Here is a 23,136-nt window from a genome sequence, read left to right as displayed (position 1 = left end):
CGTGCCGTTAACAAATAAAGAGTTGTGATGTATTATTTTTGAGCTAATAAACGCCACCTGCGGGTATTGCGGATTTGGAATACGCTTTTGTTAAATAAAGAGCACCTAAATTATCAAGAGGTGTATAAAACTGTTTAGGATAACTACACCTTAACATGATGTGAAGCATCAAATTCCATACAAGGACTATCAGACCCAACAACTCCGATTCATGAATAAAAACTTCGAACCTCCAACGGCCATTACACCAGCCTTGCACACTTAATACCTTAATTTCGCATTCTTTCAAATCCAGAGCTAAATCTTCATACTTAGCGCAACTGCGTCACATATTACGTAGGAACACTTGGCGCGGTCCGTCGAGGATAATCCCGTGCTCTGGTCCCGTCGCACCCGCGCGTGAGTCGTGCGAATCCTCACTTCGTCCCTCTCTAATCCCTTATTTGAATCTTATCAGATCTCAGGAGATACACCGGTAGTGGTAGCCATGTGTGTGTACTCGGGTTTATCCTGTAGGGCTGTCGCAACTATGATTTGGGAGCTTAATCTTCTTAAGAAAAGCTTTAAATCTTTTGGATTTAATGTCCCATGCATTAGTTTGTTTTTGAATACGTTCTTTCTATGTTTTTGTTGGCTATAAATTTAGTATGTAGATATATTTTTGGAAGCATTGGGGGCAATTTTTTATTTGTGTATTCTTTTGTGTTAAAATATAAATATAGTAAAGTTTCTGTAACATAAGATTATTTAGTGCTAAATTTACATATACATATTTTTTTGGCTTTGTCATACAACGATATTAATCAATCAATTCCGATTAAAAGTTTAATTAATTCCTACAGTCTTACAAAGAAGAATAATAACAGAATGAGTACATCCCTGAAGTCGGCGCATGCATTAAAGGTGCGTCCACACTGAATCCGCGATTAATGGGCTTTGAATGTGCGATTGAAGCCAAATTTATGTATCTGCAACCCGTCACCAGATTACCGCGACACCAGAATGGAGATATGAGCAGCTGCTTTGATCTGTCTCCAAATGAGCCTAGTAATGGCTGGACAGGGCTTTTGATAATATAGATATCCTGTATTAATGTTATGCTAGTACTCATATTAGAATATGTCAACGACATTACTGCGGAATTAATTTTACAACTAGCTTATAAGCAGATGAAATATTTTTATACGTATATCCAATGCTCTTTGTCAATATCAATCACTATTGACCGGGAATTTCATGTGTAAATTTAAATTAATATTATTCTCGGGCACATAAATTTAACAACGTCCATATTTTAAAGGAAGCTCCAGAATTAAAGGTTTATTTCTTGCGACTGTAATAAGATAATATTACTAACCCTTTGTAGGGATTAAGATTGTTGTCCCTAAGCCCGCCAGACGGGGTCCCGCGATTAGGGTGAACGAGGCCTTTGCCGCTCACTTCTATGGTTTTTACGATGCCCTAAACAATGAGAGGAATTGTCTCAAAAACGTATTTAGATTTAGTGATGCTAATGAAATTATTATGCTCCGGATTATGTGGTAGTCGTTTATTTTAATTTATAATGTTGGTGTTTACACTAATTCAATGTATAGTAGTGAAATAAAGCGGTTGCAAACACCGATTGTTGCGCTCGTATCATGTGGGATGACAAAAAGCTCCCGCTTGACCGTTCGGGCAGCAGGGCGGGCTGTAGAACCGGAGTGACAATCCGCGCCTCGGCCTCGCCTCGCCGTAAGCCTAATCTTGACAAATGGTCCGGATCATCCGTTACCAGAGCCTACAGCTCACGCTTATTTGTCCACACAACTCCACCGCCACGATTTTTTATCGATTGATCAGAGGCTCAGCTGATTGCCTCTCTCTGTTGTTGCCGCCGGATTAATTCACACACGGAAACGGGCCCGTGTTGATACGTGTGTACACGACTGTACGTATGTAGTAGTGGGTTTAAAACCAAATTAAAGTCAGACACAAAAGAATAATCGTAAAGGATTTGCATTATGATACGCACACATTGAAATGTTGAAATGTGTATTGTAATCACGAGCCGTTTATCGTTTGATTTCGAATTGTGTTTGACAAACGACTGCCGTGCACCTTGGGGAAATAAGCTTGATAAACATTAAACGATAGTTTTGCTAACCCTGAACTAGTTTTCAGTACAGTTTTTTTACACGTATTCTCGTATGTTAAAACCTAAATAATGGATGTTGAGGAAACATTACTTGCATCCCTAAAGAGGCAAAGTATCTACGTGCACATAAAGTACAAGAGCACGAATTTCAAACACAATCTAAAAAAAAGCTACGACAAAAAAGAACTTCAGACCCCACAAAAAAAGTTTAATCACAATCTTTTTACGATTATCATTTGCGGACTTCCAAAGCCCGTGTAGTAGCTAGCTCATCGTGAAACCGGTTGTTTGTATGTGTGCGTTAAGCCGAGTGCATGCCTCAAATTGGGCTGAAGTACAGCAGATTATCTCAAGATGATTGATGGAGGAGGCACCCCCCCCCCTTCCCCTCCTCACCTTCCTGCCGCCCGCGCCCCACGCACGTGGTAACCAGTCCATTGCATTGATATGATTGGGTAATGTAATCCCCCGTGTAATTAGGTAAAAGTTAATCGGTTGGAGATTATCGATGTAGTCATTTGTTTTTTGTATGTTAAGCTATGTTAGCAAAGCAGAACCTATCGATCCAATAAAAAGCTTTCCGCACATAAAGTACATACTTTTCTCAAAAGAACCAAACTTTAGAATTGCACAGCGAATTTCACTACAAACCGTTATTTTAATTGATAGCCAACAAGAAAAACACGCGAAATTCTAACAAACACAGGTCCGACTTTTTGTCCGTCCATTCAGAGTAATAAAAATAGACGGATTTAACAAGTAAAATCGGGTCTGAACCGGTCTGAACTAGTATTCAGTGGAAAATCCTAGTTTCTAACAAAGACCTGAGGAGCTCCGACACGTAGAAAGCTAGCTAAGTAGAACATACATATAGAGCTAAGTATTCGTGATCCGGATCAGGGAGATTAGGCGGCAGCGGCCGGCCACCGTCCAGGATACATCTCCTACCGGATTACTGGAATCCGGATTTCGTTGAATAACTTGCCGGGGATTTGTGACGTAATTTATATAGTATAATGGACTTTTCTTATGTGTTCTTTGATAATCAGAGTTTTTGTAAACGTTTGCGTTTATTAGCAAGGCAGAAATAAAATTAGGGAACTCTCATTTATTGAGTGTACTTTAGCTTTATCTCGTCTGTGTCATCTCGTCCAAAGATCGTAAAATGATTTCTTTTTCAAATAAAATTAAATATCGATAATCTAAATACAACATTAATATTGAAGATTATTAAGTTTATTAAAGCTACGAAATGTAAATAATAGTTTATAGTGGAATAGACCATAAATTCCAAGGTGATGACCACCGCGAGATTATCGATACTCGCTATTATATCGATCGTTTACATAATTGTGTGGCCACCGGTGTTTACGATTATCATAAATGCGACTGAGATAGACCAGTTGTGGAAGAGATTCAGATGCGACAGATAACACGTTTTAGAGTGGACCTTCTTTGCCGTTTGTGTGGTGTAGTGTCCTTTCTGCAAACTTACTCTTTGATAACTTTTGAGATGGTCCACTATTTCAATTTTATTCTATGAATTAATGTCATTATTGATTGTGGTTTTTACTGAAATATATAGTTAATGGTCTGGATGATGTTTCGTGCAAGTAATACATGTTACTGAATAAAGGTTAAAAGTTTTAAATACTACTCTTATAAGTTCGACATGTGGTGTATGTAGTTGATGTCGGTCGTAGGACATCACACTTTCAGTCTAAGAATATGTTCAGAAAAAAAAATACATTTCTAGTACGTATATCGTAAATGCACAGATTCATTGATTTAGGCACATTTAACGCGTGCGTCAAAACATTTTATTTTTCAGTTCCTAAACTATTTTTGTTTCTGACCATACCCGTAGTACTAAGCTTTTAAAAGTACGAATGGATAAAAGAGGCATACATAGCTACGCGTGGATTTGAGCAAGGATTTTTTAACCCGAACATTTTTGAAGCCTTGCAAATGTGACTGTAGTTCTTAAAGTACTATTAGAACCGACAAAAATAGGTGTAGAAGTTGTAGTTTTTTTCTAAATTCAAGAAAAATATCGCCTGCAACAACAAGCAAGACTCACACTGCTCACTACGAAACAATATAACCGTAGGGTGTTCACATACACAAGTATACGCGGATCAGTCCTAAGCCGGATTACGCGACCGCCGGATCGGGATGTACGAGGTACCTACCTAGCTACCGAGGTCGACAATATTATGGATTTTGAATATGGAAAATGTATTCTGGGAATCTTTTGAATTTATCGTTTTGTGGTCGCACTAGTGGGACAGATTGAACTTTAGTACCTACTGCAGTTCATCTTTCGACATTTTTTGGTTTTAAATTTTATCGTAGGTGTTATTAGTTCTGGTGTGAAAATACAGAGGGATATTTTTTTTTTAAGTTTTACCAATAAAGACATGTTTTAGTGTAACAAAAACTAAGTATTGCACTATGCAAGTTATGTATGTTTTGTTACTATTGTGCAAAGACTAATAAATGCTTATCATTTACTTTCCCACGTTCATTAGACATTTATTATTAATAAATTAAACGACTTAGTGAGAAAATCTCTTTTTAACGCGGTATAGGAAAATATGCATAAATCTTTTACGTAACGATAATCTGGTTTTATGGTTTATCACATCGCATAACTATGCACACCAAAAAAGTTAAGCATTTCTATTAGTTACTGCGAGAATACACGTTTTAAATACATACTTATAAAATACGTAAGTAATATCAATTTTAATTTATATGTGTTTCTAAAATGTTATCGCAAAATGAAATGGCATTTCTAATTTTCATAACTCATAATCACTTCGTAACAGTTTATCATAACCCCGGATTTTAAAACAATAAGTATCAGATATTCCGCGGATTTCGTAAAAATCGCGATTGTATCTTATCATATATATACGTCACAGTACATATATCGATATCATTAGTGTGAGAAAACGTATCGATTATATTTAGAATTTTAAGTCATAACATGGCATTGACTTAATTACATTCAGATTCGGCGAAGATAAAAATATCATGAAAGCGTCATAAATGCGTATTTTTTATCAATCAATATTCATTCATCATCAAATCAAGGTGAATGCAGTTTTTAACGAAGAACATGAAATTAAATCCATGACACATATTTTAATTATAGACAAATCATTTTTTTAAGATATACAGGAGCTAACACATAGGTCATCTTTAAAAAAAATGTCCGAAACTGCAAACTTACCCAAAAAAAAACACAACCCCTAAAGGTCACAACACACACATGCAAAAAAAAAACAACAAGTAAGTCGTACATTAAATCGATAACTCGTACACACACACGCTCGCGGATCCCGTTGATCCGGATCATCCGGGCCGGATCAGCCTCATGTCGCCCAGAGATAAAGCTCCGCCCGTGTGTACCGGCCCTAATAATAATATGTGTCACGTCATACGATGACAGTTATGAATTTGATGTGTTTTCGGATTTCTTTTGTTTTTTACTTCTTCATTTACGTAGAAACGTATAATTCATTGGGAAATTCTACCGATAAGGATTTTTCTACGAATCTGTTGGCGTAAAAGTCAAGAGCAATTAGAATGTTATGTTTCTAGTTTAAGGATGGTAATTGTGATAATAGGATACTACTTATGAGCCCATTTTTCTAGATTTTTTTTTTTTGGTTTACCTATTTAAATATTTTTAGTATGATTTTTTTTTTGTGAAGTCACGGAACAGTATAAGTAGGGACTAATTACTTAATTTTTTAATTTTAATTATCAATGGTAATGCAATACTGACACTTGTGTGGTTACCCACAATCATTATTATTATAATTATCAATACATATAACCTACTCATTATGTTTTCTTTGGAGTTCACATCGTTGCGTGTTGGGTCTGTGGTCGGTGACTATCTATAAACCTTATCATAGTCTGTACTTATAGGTACCTAAATTGACAATAGTACCCTACTTTGTCATGACCAATTTTGTTCTCAAGATAGGCAACAAAAAGTCCGTCACACGCATTGATTAAGATTGAAATATTTTAGTTATTAATTAGTATACATAAGGAAAAATTAATACTTGAATGCTTAGTGTCAATAAAAAGATACTTATTTATTGATTTCCCATTTATATTTTAAAATCAATATTGGTTTTAATCTTGATACGACTCTTATTAAAAAACCCTTCTCTAATCTGGGATTATAAAATATGCTATCTATTAAATATAAAATTAAATATTTATTCACGATAACGTGTATTAGATAAACAGTTCAGAAAGATGCCCAAACATTATTATTACTTAATAGCCAATATTCCGCGATAAACTAAGTCGTAAGAAGATATAAAATTAGCATTTAAATTTTAGAAACATACCGTTCATTTTGGCCATAAAACCATGCTTAGGTACATACGTTAGTCTTACATATAAAATAAAAGATTATAATAAGGTATAATAAAAAAAATATAAATCGGCTTATCTATATAAAACTGGCTTATTCGTGTAAAGTAGGGTTGACAACAGAATTTTAAAATAAAGAATTTTCATTTTACATTTTTTTTCCTGTTTTACGCAAAATGATATGTGGGAAGACCAAAGCCGTTTATTGAAAATAGAGGAAATATTGGAAATAAGTACACCTAGGTAAAAAACTTATTTTCCCTGAAATAGTAGGATATCGTAGGAGTAGAGTTATAGTTTTAGTCAATTTTTTATTTTGTTCAGTGGGTTTCTGAAACTCACTGAAACTAAAAGTGCAAAGATTATGCAGTACATGAAGTACAGTGCCAAATTGCCAACTAAGTACCTATTTAGTAGAAAGAAACCAAATAAAAGAGAACTACAATTAAAATCAAAGTATTTCCGTCCAGATATAATCTACTGACGGTACTCAGGTACGATTTGACAAAAAGATATATCTTCAACGTCGAGCGTAATCCGTCGGCCATTGTGCAATCGCTAATCGGCACGGATCGGCGCGGGCGGCGCGACCGATTCGAAATTAATAATGATTTATAACGCCCGATTAGTGGCATTAGGCATTAACTCACTGCCGATTGGCGGGACAACACTACTTCTACTAACGCTACTTATAGTCTTCTTGTTAATACTTTTCATTCGGCTTGCGCAACCGACAATAAAGTTTTATTCTATCTATGCGCTTATTCACATTCTATGTGGCAAGTTGCAATTTATGCTAATACAGTTAAGACTAATGTTTTCAGTGAACACAAGGTTAAGTGAAGTAAAAAATCTAATGTCTTTGAAAAAATAGATAATTCCAAAATTGATGTTAAGTTTCCAAAACTTCAAGGATAAAGTAATTTTCAAATATTTGAAAATTATTCAAAATAAATCTTTTACATAATTCTAATGCTACCCATTAGGTGTTTAATTTATCTTGAGACCTACGTAATAATAAAAATATTTTTAAAGCATGGAGCACACTGTATGTGTGTTAATGTGCGTCCTGCGTGTGCACTTGGGCTTATGCTTTGAGCGCGCCTTACAGACGGGATGTGCCGGATTAGATTTAAGGGGTAAAAGAACTAGAAAGGGATGGGACAAAAGGGATTTATATTAAAAAGACGAGGACAGAAGACGGTAGATTTGGAGATTATGATTTATAAAGAGGCGAATGAATGAGGAATTATTAGGTAGGGTATGGAGCGGTATTACGATGTATGGGAAGTGGATGGAGCCGGTTCGGCTTACAAGCGCGATGCAGCGCCAAACTGCTCGTGAAATTAGCTGCACGGATTTGGGGGTTGTGCTCATTAGCCGGTGAGTGGGCCTACTAAGACTAAACGTGGTTTATCCTAAGCGTGATTTGTACTAATGTTTTCAACACATACGTTACTTTGTGTCATATAGAAACACATGATCAGTATTATCGGTCACTGAAACATTTGTGTCATTGCGTCAATTAATCACTTTACTTCCATTGATAAGATTTCTTGTACACATAACTTATTGTATTTTTTAAATTTCTCTAGCTTGATAAACAAACTGACGTGCTTGCCGCAATCACAATAAAAACATAAACGGTACAGAATAACTAATACCAAAGAGGTGACTCCTTAGAAACTATTCAATAAACATTGCCAGATTTTATAGACGCATATATAAATATTGTAATAACTGGCGCATACATATACTGCGAACGTTTGATTTAACGACCGAAAGATATCAGAGAATCAATAATGCCATCAGATTAACTAGAACTGTACAGATGAACCGTATTTATACAAAGGGGGCCGAAGAATAGTGCGTGACTACGAATAATGCACTCTTACTTGTCTTACAAGACATTTGAGGGGCGTTTGGACTTTCTCAAGCTGATCAAAATGGATAAGACAATTTCGACGTTGATTTGGTAGCGTTGAATGAAGCTTAACTTTCCATATTACCATCATCAGCAAAAGATTTATAATTTTAAACTCATTTAAAATGGTGTACTCACCAGTAATACCTTTGTTCAGTAGGTTGTTGAAGGCCTCCTTCTTGGGCGACAGGTGGGGGGTATGCGGGGTGTGCTGGATGCGCTCGTGGTGCACCGGCGCGGAGGGGGGGCGAGGCACCGTGCGCTCCTCCGGCGACCGCCGGGGGGGCGTCTTGCTGCGCCTGAGTTCCGCCGACAAATTCTACGAAAGAAAACCGTAGCTTAGACAACATTGCATGCTATAGGTAAACAAATCACTTAAACTAGGTGAAAGGTGCATTGACGCAGAAAGAAACATTTATAAAACATTAAGATTAAGATCTTGATCGCGCTTAAAATTAATTCAATGTTAACGCCTTATTACTCTCATTAAGGAAATCTTAATCGCAAATATAAATTCATATGACGCATGTTACCATTTAAAAAACAAGCTACGAAATGTCTAATTTGTTCTGTAACTTTAATTAAATTAAAAATCAAAACATGTTTAAAACTAATCGCTAATTAATCTAATATAGTAATCAGTAATATTTTTGTGATATCACAAGTCTATCAGAGATAGTGACTTCTTAGTGAGAGATGTAGAATATGATAACGATTAAACAATTTAATCTCGAGTTAATCTCGAGGCCTCGGCTTTAATCCCGTGATTATCCAATGTAAAATTACGGATGTGACATTTTTGTATTAATTATATTATCATATTATTCATTTATAATTACGTAAATTTAATATTTGTTTTGTGGGTTTTGCCTTCATTGCAAAAATAATCTGAATTAAATAAGTCTACTAAAACGGATACATAAAGTTCCAATCGCGGCTAATTGTTTCAAGCCATATTAACGAAATATTAATATTAAATTTGCGTACGCCCAATTAATATAACGGTGTGGATAATTTCAATACGCAAACACGAGCTTATCCATGCGAGCTTCCATTAAGGTCGAATAATAATGAATAATTCTACAATTTGCGCTGGTACACTTGCATGCATTGGTGCAATATGGTTGCGTATGCGCACAGTGTCCGTCAAAGACAGACGTGAGGGACATTTGAAACGTATCGACGGACGAAGGGAACCGTTGCCTTACATTATATTGTGTATTATGTAACTGTATTTTTTCATGTAATTGTACCGTATTAAATTCGTGAACTAATTTTAATGAAGCCTGAAGTGTCGTATAAGGTTCTGTGGTTAGCGGTATTCCTAAATTGGCGAGTAACGAATAACAGGGAAGATATCATCGAACTATGTATATTGAAGTGAGAAATTATTAGTCAGGCTTATATTCGAATATTGACGAGTACTGACGAATAATTGATGTTGATAGTTCAGTATGCTAACACACATCACTGAACACACTGCTTAACAGAGATCGGAATATCCCTTTACTCCGTTACACTGATTCTGCTGCACTGCCTATTATATTGTTTGGAAAACCGTTATACAAAGTACAGATTCGCTGCGTAAAAATAGACCTTTTCACGCATAGCAATATGTGACGTGAAAAATTTAATTAACACCAAAAACAATGACGAATAACATCTTAAACGGTTAAAACCACAAAAATAACCATTTAACACGTTTCTTGACGTGGCACGGTACAAATTCGTGTCTTCTCGTCATCGGATTACAAACTTGGTCACAGCCATCGTGATTAGCACCATGTCACAGTCAAATATGTACTGAAAATAGAAGACGTCGCTATTTTTACCTTCGTTCTAATAAGACAAAGGAGTCACGATGTAAGGTGACAATTTTATAATTTACAGCCAATTGGTGGACTTCAATGAAGTTCTACGTCATACAGAGTTGATGTTGAGAACAACTGGACTACAGTTTGCAATGTAGATAAGGATCTAATCTGGAAATTCCCGCGGTCCAGTCTATATTGTGTGCAATAATGTCTGGCCCTTGAATCCAAGGATTGACATTTAAATGATTGATTCTAGTTCGGTTTAATGAGTTCGATATTTTGTCAGCCACTCCTTTAAACTTGATGGTCGCTTTAGATAAACTTGCAACTTGAAAAATTTTAACGAAATCTTTAACATTGATGACCAATTCCGCACTACCTTTTATTGTATGTGAGCTAGTTCAACTGAGGTTTTGAGTTCCAATATTCAAACAATTCATTCAATCATCCATATTTTAAAATTGAAGTGAGAATAAAATTGCAAGTGAGTGAACGCAGATGAAAAATAAAGTACACATCTTTAAGTATTCTAATCTAAGAAAAGTCGAACCACTTAAGGCGAATCGAGATACAAATTGGACACTTGGCCATTGCGTCAGTCGATACAAAACGTTCATGAGCCGCACTGATTACACTCATTGAATATTGTTACTGAACGAGGTTTGACCACATAACGGCAAACTCACAACGAATGATAGTGTTTTAATAAGGTTAATGATGTGCAAACACGACATATCTCATCGCAAATGTTAAAGTTGACACAAAAAACATCACAGCAGAAAAACAAAATGAGGACGAAGCTTCTAATTGAAATTAAGGAATCATAACACCATACCCGAAACACCATGACAAATGATCGCATTACTTGATTCAATAGCAGAACCATTAAACTTAAGAGCGTGCTGGAGGAGAGATGAAGAGCGAAATGATCTAGTTGCAGAGGTACACTCGGCTGAACAATAAATTAACCCTTAGCAATTCTGAGCAATTTGACGTGCACAATCAAAGTGCATGTGCAAAATGTGCCGCATGAAGCGAACAAGGCAGGGGCGTGTTGGCCAATAGCACGCACAGTTTGTCCGTCCATAGAATCGTTGATTCGCGCCACAGATACGTCTAATATCGTATTGGAATTTGTGATGTCGTTTGACCCCTGTTAACCCAGATTACGCGCGTCGCCGCCTGATTCGTCCTCGGCGGAGCCTGATTGTGTTGTGACATAAACTGTAATGTATTATGTGTTAACTCTTGCTGCAATCACGGCTAGCACGTACCACAATTACAATGGATATGTTCGCCGAACTTTACAATTTATTTGGAACGATTTGTGTGAGTTGGGACTTGTTGAGCTTTGTTGGACTTTTGTACTGGGAAAGTGTTGGGTTCGGTTTTAGTGGGTGTTGGATTAAATTGATGTTCTGTTAGTCTTAATTGTGTGGAATACGTGGATTTGTTAATCTGATTCAGAGATTTTCAATTTTCAGCCATACTTATAACGTTAGGTTAGACTTTAAGGATGTCACTAAAAATGGTTAAAATTTATGCATTCGATTCGTACCTATACAGATAAAACACCCCTTCATACATAATTACATGGAAATTACGTTCTTCTATTACACAATAATTAGGAAGTAAACACCTAGTATTACCTTTAGCACTTCAGCTTTAAGCTCTATGCTTGTAGTATAGGGTACAATTTTATCTTTTTCATTTTAAAGACTTAATAGGTAGGAGTCGTACCAAATTTCTTGTTTTCCTAATAATCGCTGATAATCCTATTTGTGTTCCCACACTCTTGTATCTCTTGCTAATATTGACAAACAATGCATTAACTCGTAATAGTGATATGGTTCAACTTGAACCCCTTATTATGTTTGTTTTGTCTCTTCATCCTACTAAATTATTCTCCAGAAATAACTCCTCAAAGGCAATATTCTAGAACGATATTTAAATAAAGATATGTCACAGCTTTGATTTAAAGCTATTTGATTTGTTCAATCGATTTATTGTACCCGATGCACTTATGAGTATCGTTTCTAGAATCATCATCGGCCTAGCCTTTACAAACAATGTTAGGGTCAGCTTCCAGTCTAACCGGATCCACCGCAGTATGAGTGTTTTACAGGGGGCGAATGCCTATTAGATCTCCTCAAAACAGTAACCCATGCAACCCGATACAGTCTGCTAAGATTTGTTGACAGACTTTCTGGCTTCAGACTGCTCGTAACGACTGCCAAAGATGTTCAAACGACGAAAAACTCTTGGCAGCACTAACCATGTATTTTGGATAATTATGTAACAGATTTTGATATTCAATTAAAGAATCTAACCCATTACAAAAACACAACATCCATATTCACCTAAAATAAATCTATTTTACCATTACCAACCTAAAATAAAACCTAAACCTTACCAACTTCAGTTTCAGAGTTCTGACGTACAACTATTGACTCACATGATGCAAGCCAGCATATCGCTGACACTATCACACATAACACATCAGATTACAAGATCGGCAAATATGTAAATCATAATTGTAACAATTGCTATGTAAACGAAGCTCAAGAGATGTCAGCTACTATTTTCATAGATATCCGAGACTCAGTCTTTGTTTGCTTGGAAGATACCTAGAAGTTTAGCAAGGTAAAGATAGATGGAGATTGAAAAAGTCTTATGACTTCTTGTACGTACCTATCTATTGCTATTTTTAATTATGTCGTTTTGGTTTTTATTACTGATTCGTACGAGGAAAGAACTAGGGATCTCTTTGCACTATTCAAATCTTTACAAGCGCGAGATTTATTTAAGGAAAAAGTTCTACGAAATTGTTATGTAGGTACTAATCTCTATTATTATGATCTCTGTCTTCGTTTTGCGTCTAAAATAAGCTCAGCGTCATTGTCATAGAGATAATGTTGATAAAATAATCATCTCATCATCTGCCTAGCCTTTTCCCAACTATGTTGGGGTCGGCTTCCAGTCTAACCGGATGCAGCTGAGTACCAGGGTTTTACAAGGAGCGACTGCCTATCTGACCTCCTCAACCCAGTTACCTAGGCAACCCAATACCCCTTGGTAAGACTGGTTGTCAGACTTTCTGGCTTCTGACTACCCGTAACGACTACCAAAGATGTTTAAATGGTAGCCGGGACCTACAGTTTATCGTGCCATCCGAAACACGGAAGAACTCGTTATGACAAGATGGTCACCCATCCACGGACCGACCGCGCCAAGCGTTGCTTAACCTTATGATCGATCGATCCGCGCGGCTTTGACTTAGCCACGAGCTCTTCAATGTTGATAAAATAATGACATCATTGAATCTGATTTAAATGATTACTTGCAAAATTTTGAGGATCATTGTGAACTTCAGCTAATTTTCCTATGTGAAATGGCTGCTACTGAAAATCGCTGGTAGCAACACAACACACAATTGAGAATCTATATCTAAATTAAATTATATTCAAGAAACAAAACAATATTTTTGCGTCCTCATTCACAAATACGAGAAATGCCGCATTAGAGTGACGCGCCAAAATCTTGTGATGCAAACGCGATAACTAGCATCTAATCTGACGAGTACTGAGGCAAGTGACACACAAACACACACAGCGACGAACACGATAGTAACATTTACCGTGGCATTACCCGTGTTGTCTATAACGCACAGCTCTCATTAATTTATGCTCCACTTATTTAAACAAGATAGCGTTTAGAAACCTCTTATATTTGTTTAAAACGCGAGTTTATCTTTTAATACTTGAGCTGTCAACGCGCTGAAAACAACGACGTGGTTTTTCCTAAATACTTGTACTTAATTTTTTCAAATATATTTCCATAACCTTCAGGAAGCGTTAGGTCGTTTGAAATCGCCTTTCAAATATTTGTTAAGACTTAACATTTATTTATTTCGTCATAATTCTAATGATTTAGATACTCGGCGACTGAAAAATGTTTTAACTTTTTTTTGCTTTGACATTACGTGTAATCGTTTAGATATGCGCAATGTAAATAGGTATTGTACGTAATGTATGTACATAAATAAAATTTCCACTGTAACTCCTAACCGACAAAACATTGGAATAGGTATCGAATAAAAATAGATAATTGAGACGTACAATTTGTTTAGATAAGGCCTCTAATTGTTGAATTATGTTTGCTACACACTAATACATAGATCAGCCAACCTAAACATTGCCAAATTGTTGTCTTGCTTAGAAAAATAAAGAAAACAATTTTCTTGCCACTAAACAAAACAGATAGTTTTCTTTTCCTTCCTTTTTTGTCACTTGCTGTCTTTTGTAATATTCGCAAGGAAACTTTACTACAGCTGAGAAAAAAGAAAATTGTGGGTCCTAACAAAATCTAGCTAGGTACTTACAGTTCAGGAAAGTGAGTAGAGGAATAGAGATTACAAACCCATATACAAGAACAGAAACATCTTTTGACTTATTGATATCGCAATTCGCCGAACAGGCTCGCCAAACGTACCATCCGTGTGTATCAACCTAATCGGGATTTGTGTTTATTATACGTCGCAGATTTTTATACTTTACGCCGAAGTTATCTCAGCTTTTCGAACCAATTTCGTCAGTGCCAGTCACTGATGCCAGGGACATGATCTGACCCCTAACCTTCCATGGAGGATCACCCGATATTTTGATTAGCTTTGTAACTACGAACTTAGCTTAATGGATGTAGAATCGCGTGTACAAAATGTTGCGCAATTCGCGTATGAAGTTGTATCTTTGTATTTGGGTTTTTGTTTTGGATTAAACAAATTCTTGGTAATACAATATCTCTGTTTTAAAAGTGTGTTATTAAAAACAAGTTTTAAGTGTTACTTCGGTAAGTTTTTTTGCAATCACCTAAGAAATTAAATCTTATAAACATCTTTGGCATTTGATACAGATTTCGTTTAAGAATTCTAATTTGGTGTCACAACATCCTATACTTTTACTTTTATCGAAATTATAACGACTTAAAGAAACCTGTTAATTCACTCCAGTCCAAAAAACAACATTTATCGTATGTACGTCGCGTCGTATCATAGAGCGGCGCCCTTAGGCTATGTTGACAGTGACTACCGCACGGCTGCCGGGTGTAAGCGCACCTCTAATCCACGCGGCGCGGGTTTGTTCCCATATCCCGGGTTTGTTTAACCATGTCGATTTAAGGCTTTGTCGGATAGCTCGTGTGTTACGTCAAGGCTCACCAACAACGTAAACGTCAGTTTTCATAAAACGATTGTTTACTTGGAAACTGATTCGTGAAAGATCGTAGCAAATAGTTGTTTGGGCCTAAGGTCCAAGTTTATCGACAACATAAGCGTCTTCTTGGAACAAATTTTGACTATTAATTTTCACGTTCAATTTTCAAAATAAACAGTGGTTTTATGAAAACGGGTGTTTATGTAGTCGGTGTGTTAGGCCTAAGCTATGGAAATGTTAGAAAACGTCATTCACACATACGTCGAGTTCGGTGTTTTTACACGCTCGGTTCATTGTTCTAGTTGTGTAAGATCAGTTGGTTAGTTTCGCGGTGTATTTACTTAGGCGAATTAAATGTTTTATAGTTTTATTTGTAAAAATTATCAAATGGTGACTAGGGAATGAGTCGATTTTGAAAAATGCTGATATTAAGAGACTGATATTTTTCTGCTATTTTTAATATTACAAAGTTTAAAAATTTTATTGGTTTGTTCCAAAAAAAAGTGGTCCTAAATGACATCTAAATGCTGTCTATATTATGAGCTGTTACATGGAATGACTGTAATAATCACTGATATCATTAATCGCCTCTTATCAACGGATATCAACGAAAAGTTTATATTCTCAGATTTATTTTCAAGATAAAGCTTATCCAATAGATAGTGGGAGTTCTGAATAATGTGATTGATTGGTATTCACGTGGTTGACACGTCATTGTCAATAGTTTTTATATGAAGACTAGCTCCGTGTCAAAGTTCACTGATTTAAGGGTACTGCAATAATTGCAGGCTATTGTCAAACTTTATATACATACCTACCAACAGAATGACAGTACGGTAGACTGCACATCAGTGGTAACTGTCATGCACCTTAACTCAATAGTAATAAGTACGATTTTCCTATAAAACTTTCACCACTGACCTGAAGTTGACTGTAAAAAACAACGGTATTATCCCTTATAGAATGACAGATGTCACCTGGGCAGGAGATGCGGTGACATTATACATATAAATTAAAGGATAACATACTTAATTGACCGCTAATTACATGTATAGATAAGTACTCTAAAATTCGATTCATTCATAGTTTAAACGTGACGTTACACTGATAGGATCCCGTAGAAAATGTGTGACCAATGAGTACTCCAATTTCTTTGTCTCAAATAAAAGTCCACAAATATTGATATCAATGAAATTGTTCAAATAATGATTCTTAATTAATAAATTTCCTGATTCCCACAGTCTATATAATAAAACAAATATTGGACAACGGAAGTTGATTTTATCTTTAATTCAATAGTTTTGATATTAAACGTACGGTTATAATATATACCTATATACGTCCATATCACTTTATGATTATGTCAATTTATAATTAAAAATAAATGTTAATAATGCATTATCATATACCTAGACAGAGCAACAAAAATGCTTAAAATTATTCTTAATCTCGTTCAACCGAAGAAATTATTAATCTGCCGAGATAATTTAATATAAATATTGTTATATACCAATATCATTTAATATATTTATCCCCGAAAATATAATAATAATCTCACCTATATCATGATGAAATTGTGACCCCTATTTCATCAAATACACGTACAAATAGATAAGAAATTCGCTTGACTCTTTTCAAGAATTCTTAAAAAAAATAACCTTGTTTAATGTTTTAATCTGTGCTAATCTTGTAATTTATACAATGAAGGATATACGAGTATTTTTATTATGTGTCACATTACCAGTATTATCTGTGGGTTGTCATAAAATCAGATTTATTGTGTTATTTACTTTTATAATAATCCTCATTTCCGAGGCTGTGATTATTGTTATTGCGGCGGTAAATGAATAAAGTATTTTTATATGAATTAATGTATGTTGGTTTTACCTAAAAAGTAATATTTAAACGGGTAGTTTTCCCCTTCACTCAAAAAAAATGAATTTAAATCCCAAGTTATTGCAACTTTTGGGTGTAACATCCGCGTTAAACTAGACGAGAGTCGATATACAATCAGGGCTTATCAATTTTTTTAGTTAACAGTTGTTTTAAGAAAAACTGACGTTTATGTTGTCGGTGAATTTCGGCCTAATTTTTGTTGTCAGATTTGTATTATTACATTTTCCTCGCTCACATATTTCTACAAACAAGGATGATATCTGCAGTGTTGGCAATGACACATAATATTATCATGATGAGTAGCCAATTGAGCTCTACCGACAAGCATTTAATCCCAAAAATATATACTGATAAAATCCAATACAATATGTTATACTAGGTACATCGGTCGTAGGTAAGTTGTAGGTACTAAATTATAAATCACATCATAGGTTGTAGCTGTCGTAGCCCAAATGTTATAACATTTAAAGACTTTTTGATCTAATTTGTCTACCACGACACGGCCGTAACCAATAGGAATTTTACACTAGGTACTTGTATGGGGCTAATGTATTTTTTTTTTCTAAAAAGCAATTCGGTAAATAGAAAAATAGGAACAATCGAAAAACTGTATCAAATTTAGATGGATCGCCAAGCAAAAGGTCTATCCAATTACTGCACTTGCTACATTGTTTCAGTCCAAACTCCAAATAGTGACGTAACCCACAAACAGGACTGACACATAAAGCAAAAGGTTCAACTTGTAGTTCACGATAGAATTAGTGACGTATCTATCGACAACGTCAGTCGGTCGATACTCGATCGATGCTCTAATAAGTATTGTACTTGTTTTGATATGAATCTATTTGGGCATTTCACATCTCCAAAATGTGGTTGGATTTTACAATGAGAAGATTTCTATTTATCTATATTTCTATATTCTATCTATATATTCTATTTATCTCTTCTTCTTCTCTTTAATGATTGCAAAGTGATATTTTGGATTCAATTACTTAATGATCTACATTATATTGGGATTTTCCATGTGCTATTTCTCGCGGGCATCCCGAATTGTGTTAAACAAGGATAAACTTACTGTGAGTTCTTCTGAACAACCAAAGTTCACAATAATCTAGGCCTAACTTGTACGAAAGATTTGTTCAAAATCCGTGAAAGTGTAGTAACAGTTTCATCATGCCCAAACCGTATGGTTTAATGGAATTCGGAGCGGTATGAGCAATCTATTAACACGGCTCCGCTACAATGGCATAATTAGTGTCATTTGCACTGTTTTTGGACGGGATAAACACATAGGGGTATATTGTCGAGCGGCCCACAAATTGGAAACAAATGGTTTTTGAGGAAGTGCTAAGTTAATTTGTTGGGCTTTCGCTAACGTGTGAGCAATCAGTTGGATCACAGAGCTTTTGTTATTGCTTCACGTACAAACGTGTGATTTGGTTCACTATCATTCACCGTTACGCACCATTGGCGTGCCTCCAAATTGGACGACTTACAGTTAAGTAGATGGTCAAGATTTGGACTTTGTTAAAAAAAGGATTATTGAACTGTGATTTGTTTGGTAGGTAATTTTATTATTTCATTAATAAATGGAACATCTGTTTGGTTTTTCATAAGTATGGCAAATATTTTATCTAAATTCCAGATTAAAAAATATTAAACACATGTGTTCGTAAATGGTAGGTAATTACCATATTATCATCTTTGGGAATTCCTGAAGCCTATCGTAAAATAGGTACATGGAAAAAAAATATCACAGTCATTGAATAGTGCCGATTAATATGACACATGAAATCCGTCCCATGTGTCATATAACCCCATTTTTGTACGACAGATAATACATATTATAACTAGAAAATTGTAAGAAATTTACTTGAAAATTTAAGCAAACGGACAATTCTTAACACTTACATGCTCATAAGTCTGCAATCCCACCATTATCCGTCACAATTTAAACCTAAACAATTTAATCACAAAATAAATAATGCGATAAAAACAAAATCCGATGACGTTGTCACTCCAAAACAACACACAATCGTGTCGCGATCTCTTTGTGAATTCCGACCGACTGCGATAAAACAAATAAATCAGAGCCTAATCCACGACTTACTGCGATAATGCACGTATATATCGATATAACATGTACGTCTGTACGTACCTCTACGTACACTCGCGGCCGTCATATCGCGGATTAACCACACGTGCTCTATCTTACAAACTTGTTTGAACTAAGAACACGAATACATTTCAAACGGAAATATTCTGTGTTTGACTGTACCGCGGCATTTTATTTTTTTATCTAATAGACAATCTTTTTTTTTATGATATGGATTTTCGCTGTGTATGGTTAAACTGTCTTTGGTAGCCGTTATCGATACTTTTTTTTAATGTCAAAAATATTATATTAATAACAAAGTTGTAGATGTGGCCATGAGATAAGAAAAGTAATAAGTTTATAATATTTTGATTTTTAGCAATATTAAAGTCAAATTCACACTCGTGCAAGAATGAACATTGATATTTCCGGAGGCTACAGATATCACTTGGTCTATCTATTACTTAGATACCAAAATACAATACAGCTAACCAATTCATTCAGACAAGATAGAGTTTTCAAAAATGATAGCGAAGAGAGCTAAAAATAGACTGTCATAAAAGAGTTTCGAGATATCTCTATGATCTTCTTTATCTAACTCCTTATATCTGAGATAAAGGTACTGCCTAAAATAAAACAGGAAAGATATAAAAAAAATCTTCAAGACCCTTTTAAATAAATTCAAAGTGATTTTCCAAATAAACAACTCAAGTTAATTTTTCACCACGTGTGTTCTCCCCTTAACTTGTAATTTTATTTATAGATACTTGGCAACACAATTATTTAAACACTTAATACACTTACTTATAAATGTTATTACGATTGCTTTGATAACAATATTCAAAGAATTTTTGTATATTGTGTTTATCAAGGAAACGATATAAAGCACTCGAGATATTTCCACTTAAGAATAAACCTGTCAGTACCTAATCGAAGCGAAGATTATTTGCCGCCATGATTATCGCTAATTAATACTCAAGTACTGAACGATTTAAATGGAATAACCCAGTTAAACCACTTGCCGGCGAATAGAGATATTGTAGAGCACCGTCTATCGTCAACAATCGCACCGATTGTCTTCAATAAGATTTATGTGTGTGTCATACATTATGCAATATTGCAGTATTTCATATGGCGCCGTCTATAAAAGTACTTTGGAAATGAATCTATATGAAACAAAAAAGCTATCAATGGCACCGCGGCCAGTTCGCGGAGCACATTAGATATTGTTGACAAAACTTCCTCCTCCATTAATATGCATCGGCAGGTAATATGAGTACGTGCCCGTGCGCCGCCGACGTGCGCCCGAACACAGTTTCGCATGCGCGACGCATCCATGCAAAATTTTAGGCGGGATGCGTTTGCTAACGTAATAAACGTCCAGTAAAAGTAGTCATACTTTCCACCGTGAGTTCTTTGTCTGCGACGTTCCTCGCTGACGAGTTAGACAAGGAAGGCGCGGGTAGCCGCGATGCGTTTGGAGAGCGCATAACGCATTCGGTAAAAGCTGGTTTTGACGACCGCCGCGCACATTCCCATGCAAGGTATGCCCGGAGGAGCTATGTCGGCAATTTAAATATTACGGCTACTCAAAAACGTGAGATGTTGGTAGCAAGAAAGCCCGTGTGGGCTCCGACTCGCCGAAATTCGGATACACTGAATCCGACTGAAAAAAATAATGAAGCGGCGACATTTTTTCGTAATTAAATTGTAGCTTTTTCAAGTGGTCTCCGCTACAAACGTAATTAATAATATGCGCCTTAATTTCGACAAGGAACATCTGAATGTAATATGGAGGTATAATGTCAACGAAAAAATTCGGGACGTCTCATAAAGCTGCTACATGCTGAGATTATGCGCTATAAAAATTCTTTGTTTTGTATCAAAACGTTTGTTAACGTTAAGTCGAGCGCTGAACAGTATTGCGAACATTGTGTGCGATGCCCATGGCGGGAGGTAGCCATTCCCATGTCGGCACCCAAAAAATATTCAAATTGATTCACGCGCGCGCGCCTCCGTCCGAATTTTGCAGCGCGTTTGATGCGCCCGCGCCGATTCCGGCAAATCCGTCGCGTCGGAAGTGCGCGCGCGCCCTGCCGCCGCTGTCGATGTGTCGATATGCTCACATGGAGTCACTGACCTCGATCAGGACCTTCGATAATGGACATCTGATAAACTCTTATTGGTTAGATTAAGAGGCCGAAAGAGATATTTTCGTTCTTGAAAGTCATTGCAACTAGGTAAGTAGATGGAATGTACAAATTACTCTGTTACACGATTGAAATGCCTGAACAGAAAAAACTATCATAAAGACTTAATTAGATAAGAAATAAAATAAATTCCTGCAACGATAAAAATACCGTCACCTGTCGGTGGGTCGCTTCACTGGGTGTGCAAATTATCGACGTTACGTATTCCCCTCACTAATCCGAGTGATACGTATACGGTCACACAATGCACTTATTATTCGACAGTTCAGTTTCTAAGTAAAGTGCATACGGGTTGAATACAGCGTTCATATGACGTGTGCGTCTGCCCTTTCAATGACTTGAATAATATAAAATTTTACACGATGAATATAATATTAGCGGACCTAATACGGACTTTAATTGCAATAACCAAAGCTAAAGACAAATGAAGGAAAAGGACAGGAAGGAGATACATTGTAAATATGTATTTAAATGATATACTTATGTAGTAGCAGTGTGCACATTCGACATAATTAAGTGAACATCGGTAATACCAGAGTACATTCACTCGTAACAATCCGATGAGACTATAATTATAACAGCTGCGTCTTTCTATACAAATTCAGCTCAAAAATCAAACGTGGCCGTTCTTACGGATTTGTGAAACTTAAAGCAATTAAGACGTTCTTACAAGTGAGGTAGCCTTTACCTGGGCTTTATGACTTCTAAACAATAGCGGAGATATCCTTCACCGGCTATCGGCCACCATTGTTTATCCCATTACGTCAGTTAAGAAGTTATAAACAATATTGTTACAAACAGGATCATCAGTTTAACGGTAACGTTACAAAGATACAGCTTTCAAAGAAATACTTACCTGTGATCAATGACGGTGCGCTTTTGTACACCCAAACTACGGAATAGGCTTAAAGTAATAAAATTGTAAATCAGAACTGTTTTATTTGACCGACAGTTAAGGTGTTAACTCTGTATTATCTTTAGTGACTGTGCCGAAAATAATGTCCGTGTTTCATTTCAAATATTTTTTAGAACTCCATTTTTGTGCAGTCATTTTACGTCAAACTGAATTTTATCTAGATCAAATCACAGAAAAGATTAGGTTTATTTTTTAATCTGATTTACTAATTATTCGATTACTCATGTACCGATTACGCATCACTCGTATCGGATTACTGTACAAAACTCGGATCAACAAACGCAATGAGACAGCCGATTGAAACAGAGCGTATAGCTAGCCATCTATCAGTGCGTACACACGTTTACATCTCGCCGGAGTCTGGAAGCACAAAACAGAGATTAGAGTTCGTTCACACAGGATTTTATTCCTCTGCATCGGTATCGATGCGTGCGCGCATATCGGTGCACGACTCTTACTCATTTGTTGTTGTAATTGTAAAAGGGATGGACGGACGAGATAAGTGGGTCGATGACATTTGGCTCCGACTGATT

At 36.0% G+C, this 23,136-nt stretch overlaps 1 protein-coding gene across 2 annotated transcripts in view; it reads right to left on the bottom strand.

Moving 5' to 3' along the window:
* The window catches only part of LOC110383794 (homeobox protein dve-1), a 69,266-nt gene that overhangs the window by 27,328 nt on the left and 18,802 nt on the right, over positions 1-23,136 (bottom strand). Inside the window, exon 2 of one of the 2 annotated variants that reach the window (XM_064043529.1) lies at positions 8,610-8,781. In XM_064043529.1, the coding sequence (XP_063899599.1) occupies positions 8,610-8,781 (172 nt within the window). Of the gene's footprint in view, positions 1-8,600; positions 8,782-23,136 lie in introns of both variants that reach the window. The other variant, XM_021344699.3, reaches the window with a different exon arrangement.

The sequence above is a fragment of the Helicoverpa armigera genome, chromosome 3 (genome assembly GCF_030705265.1).
Source record: "Helicoverpa armigera isolate CAAS_96S chromosome 3, ASM3070526v1, whole genome shotgun sequence".
Classification (NCBI taxonomy): domain Eukaryota; kingdom Metazoa; phylum Arthropoda; class Insecta; order Lepidoptera; family Noctuidae; genus Helicoverpa; species Helicoverpa armigera.
Note: the sequence above shows the minus strand (reverse complement) of the source record. Positions and strands in the feature narration are given on the sequence as shown.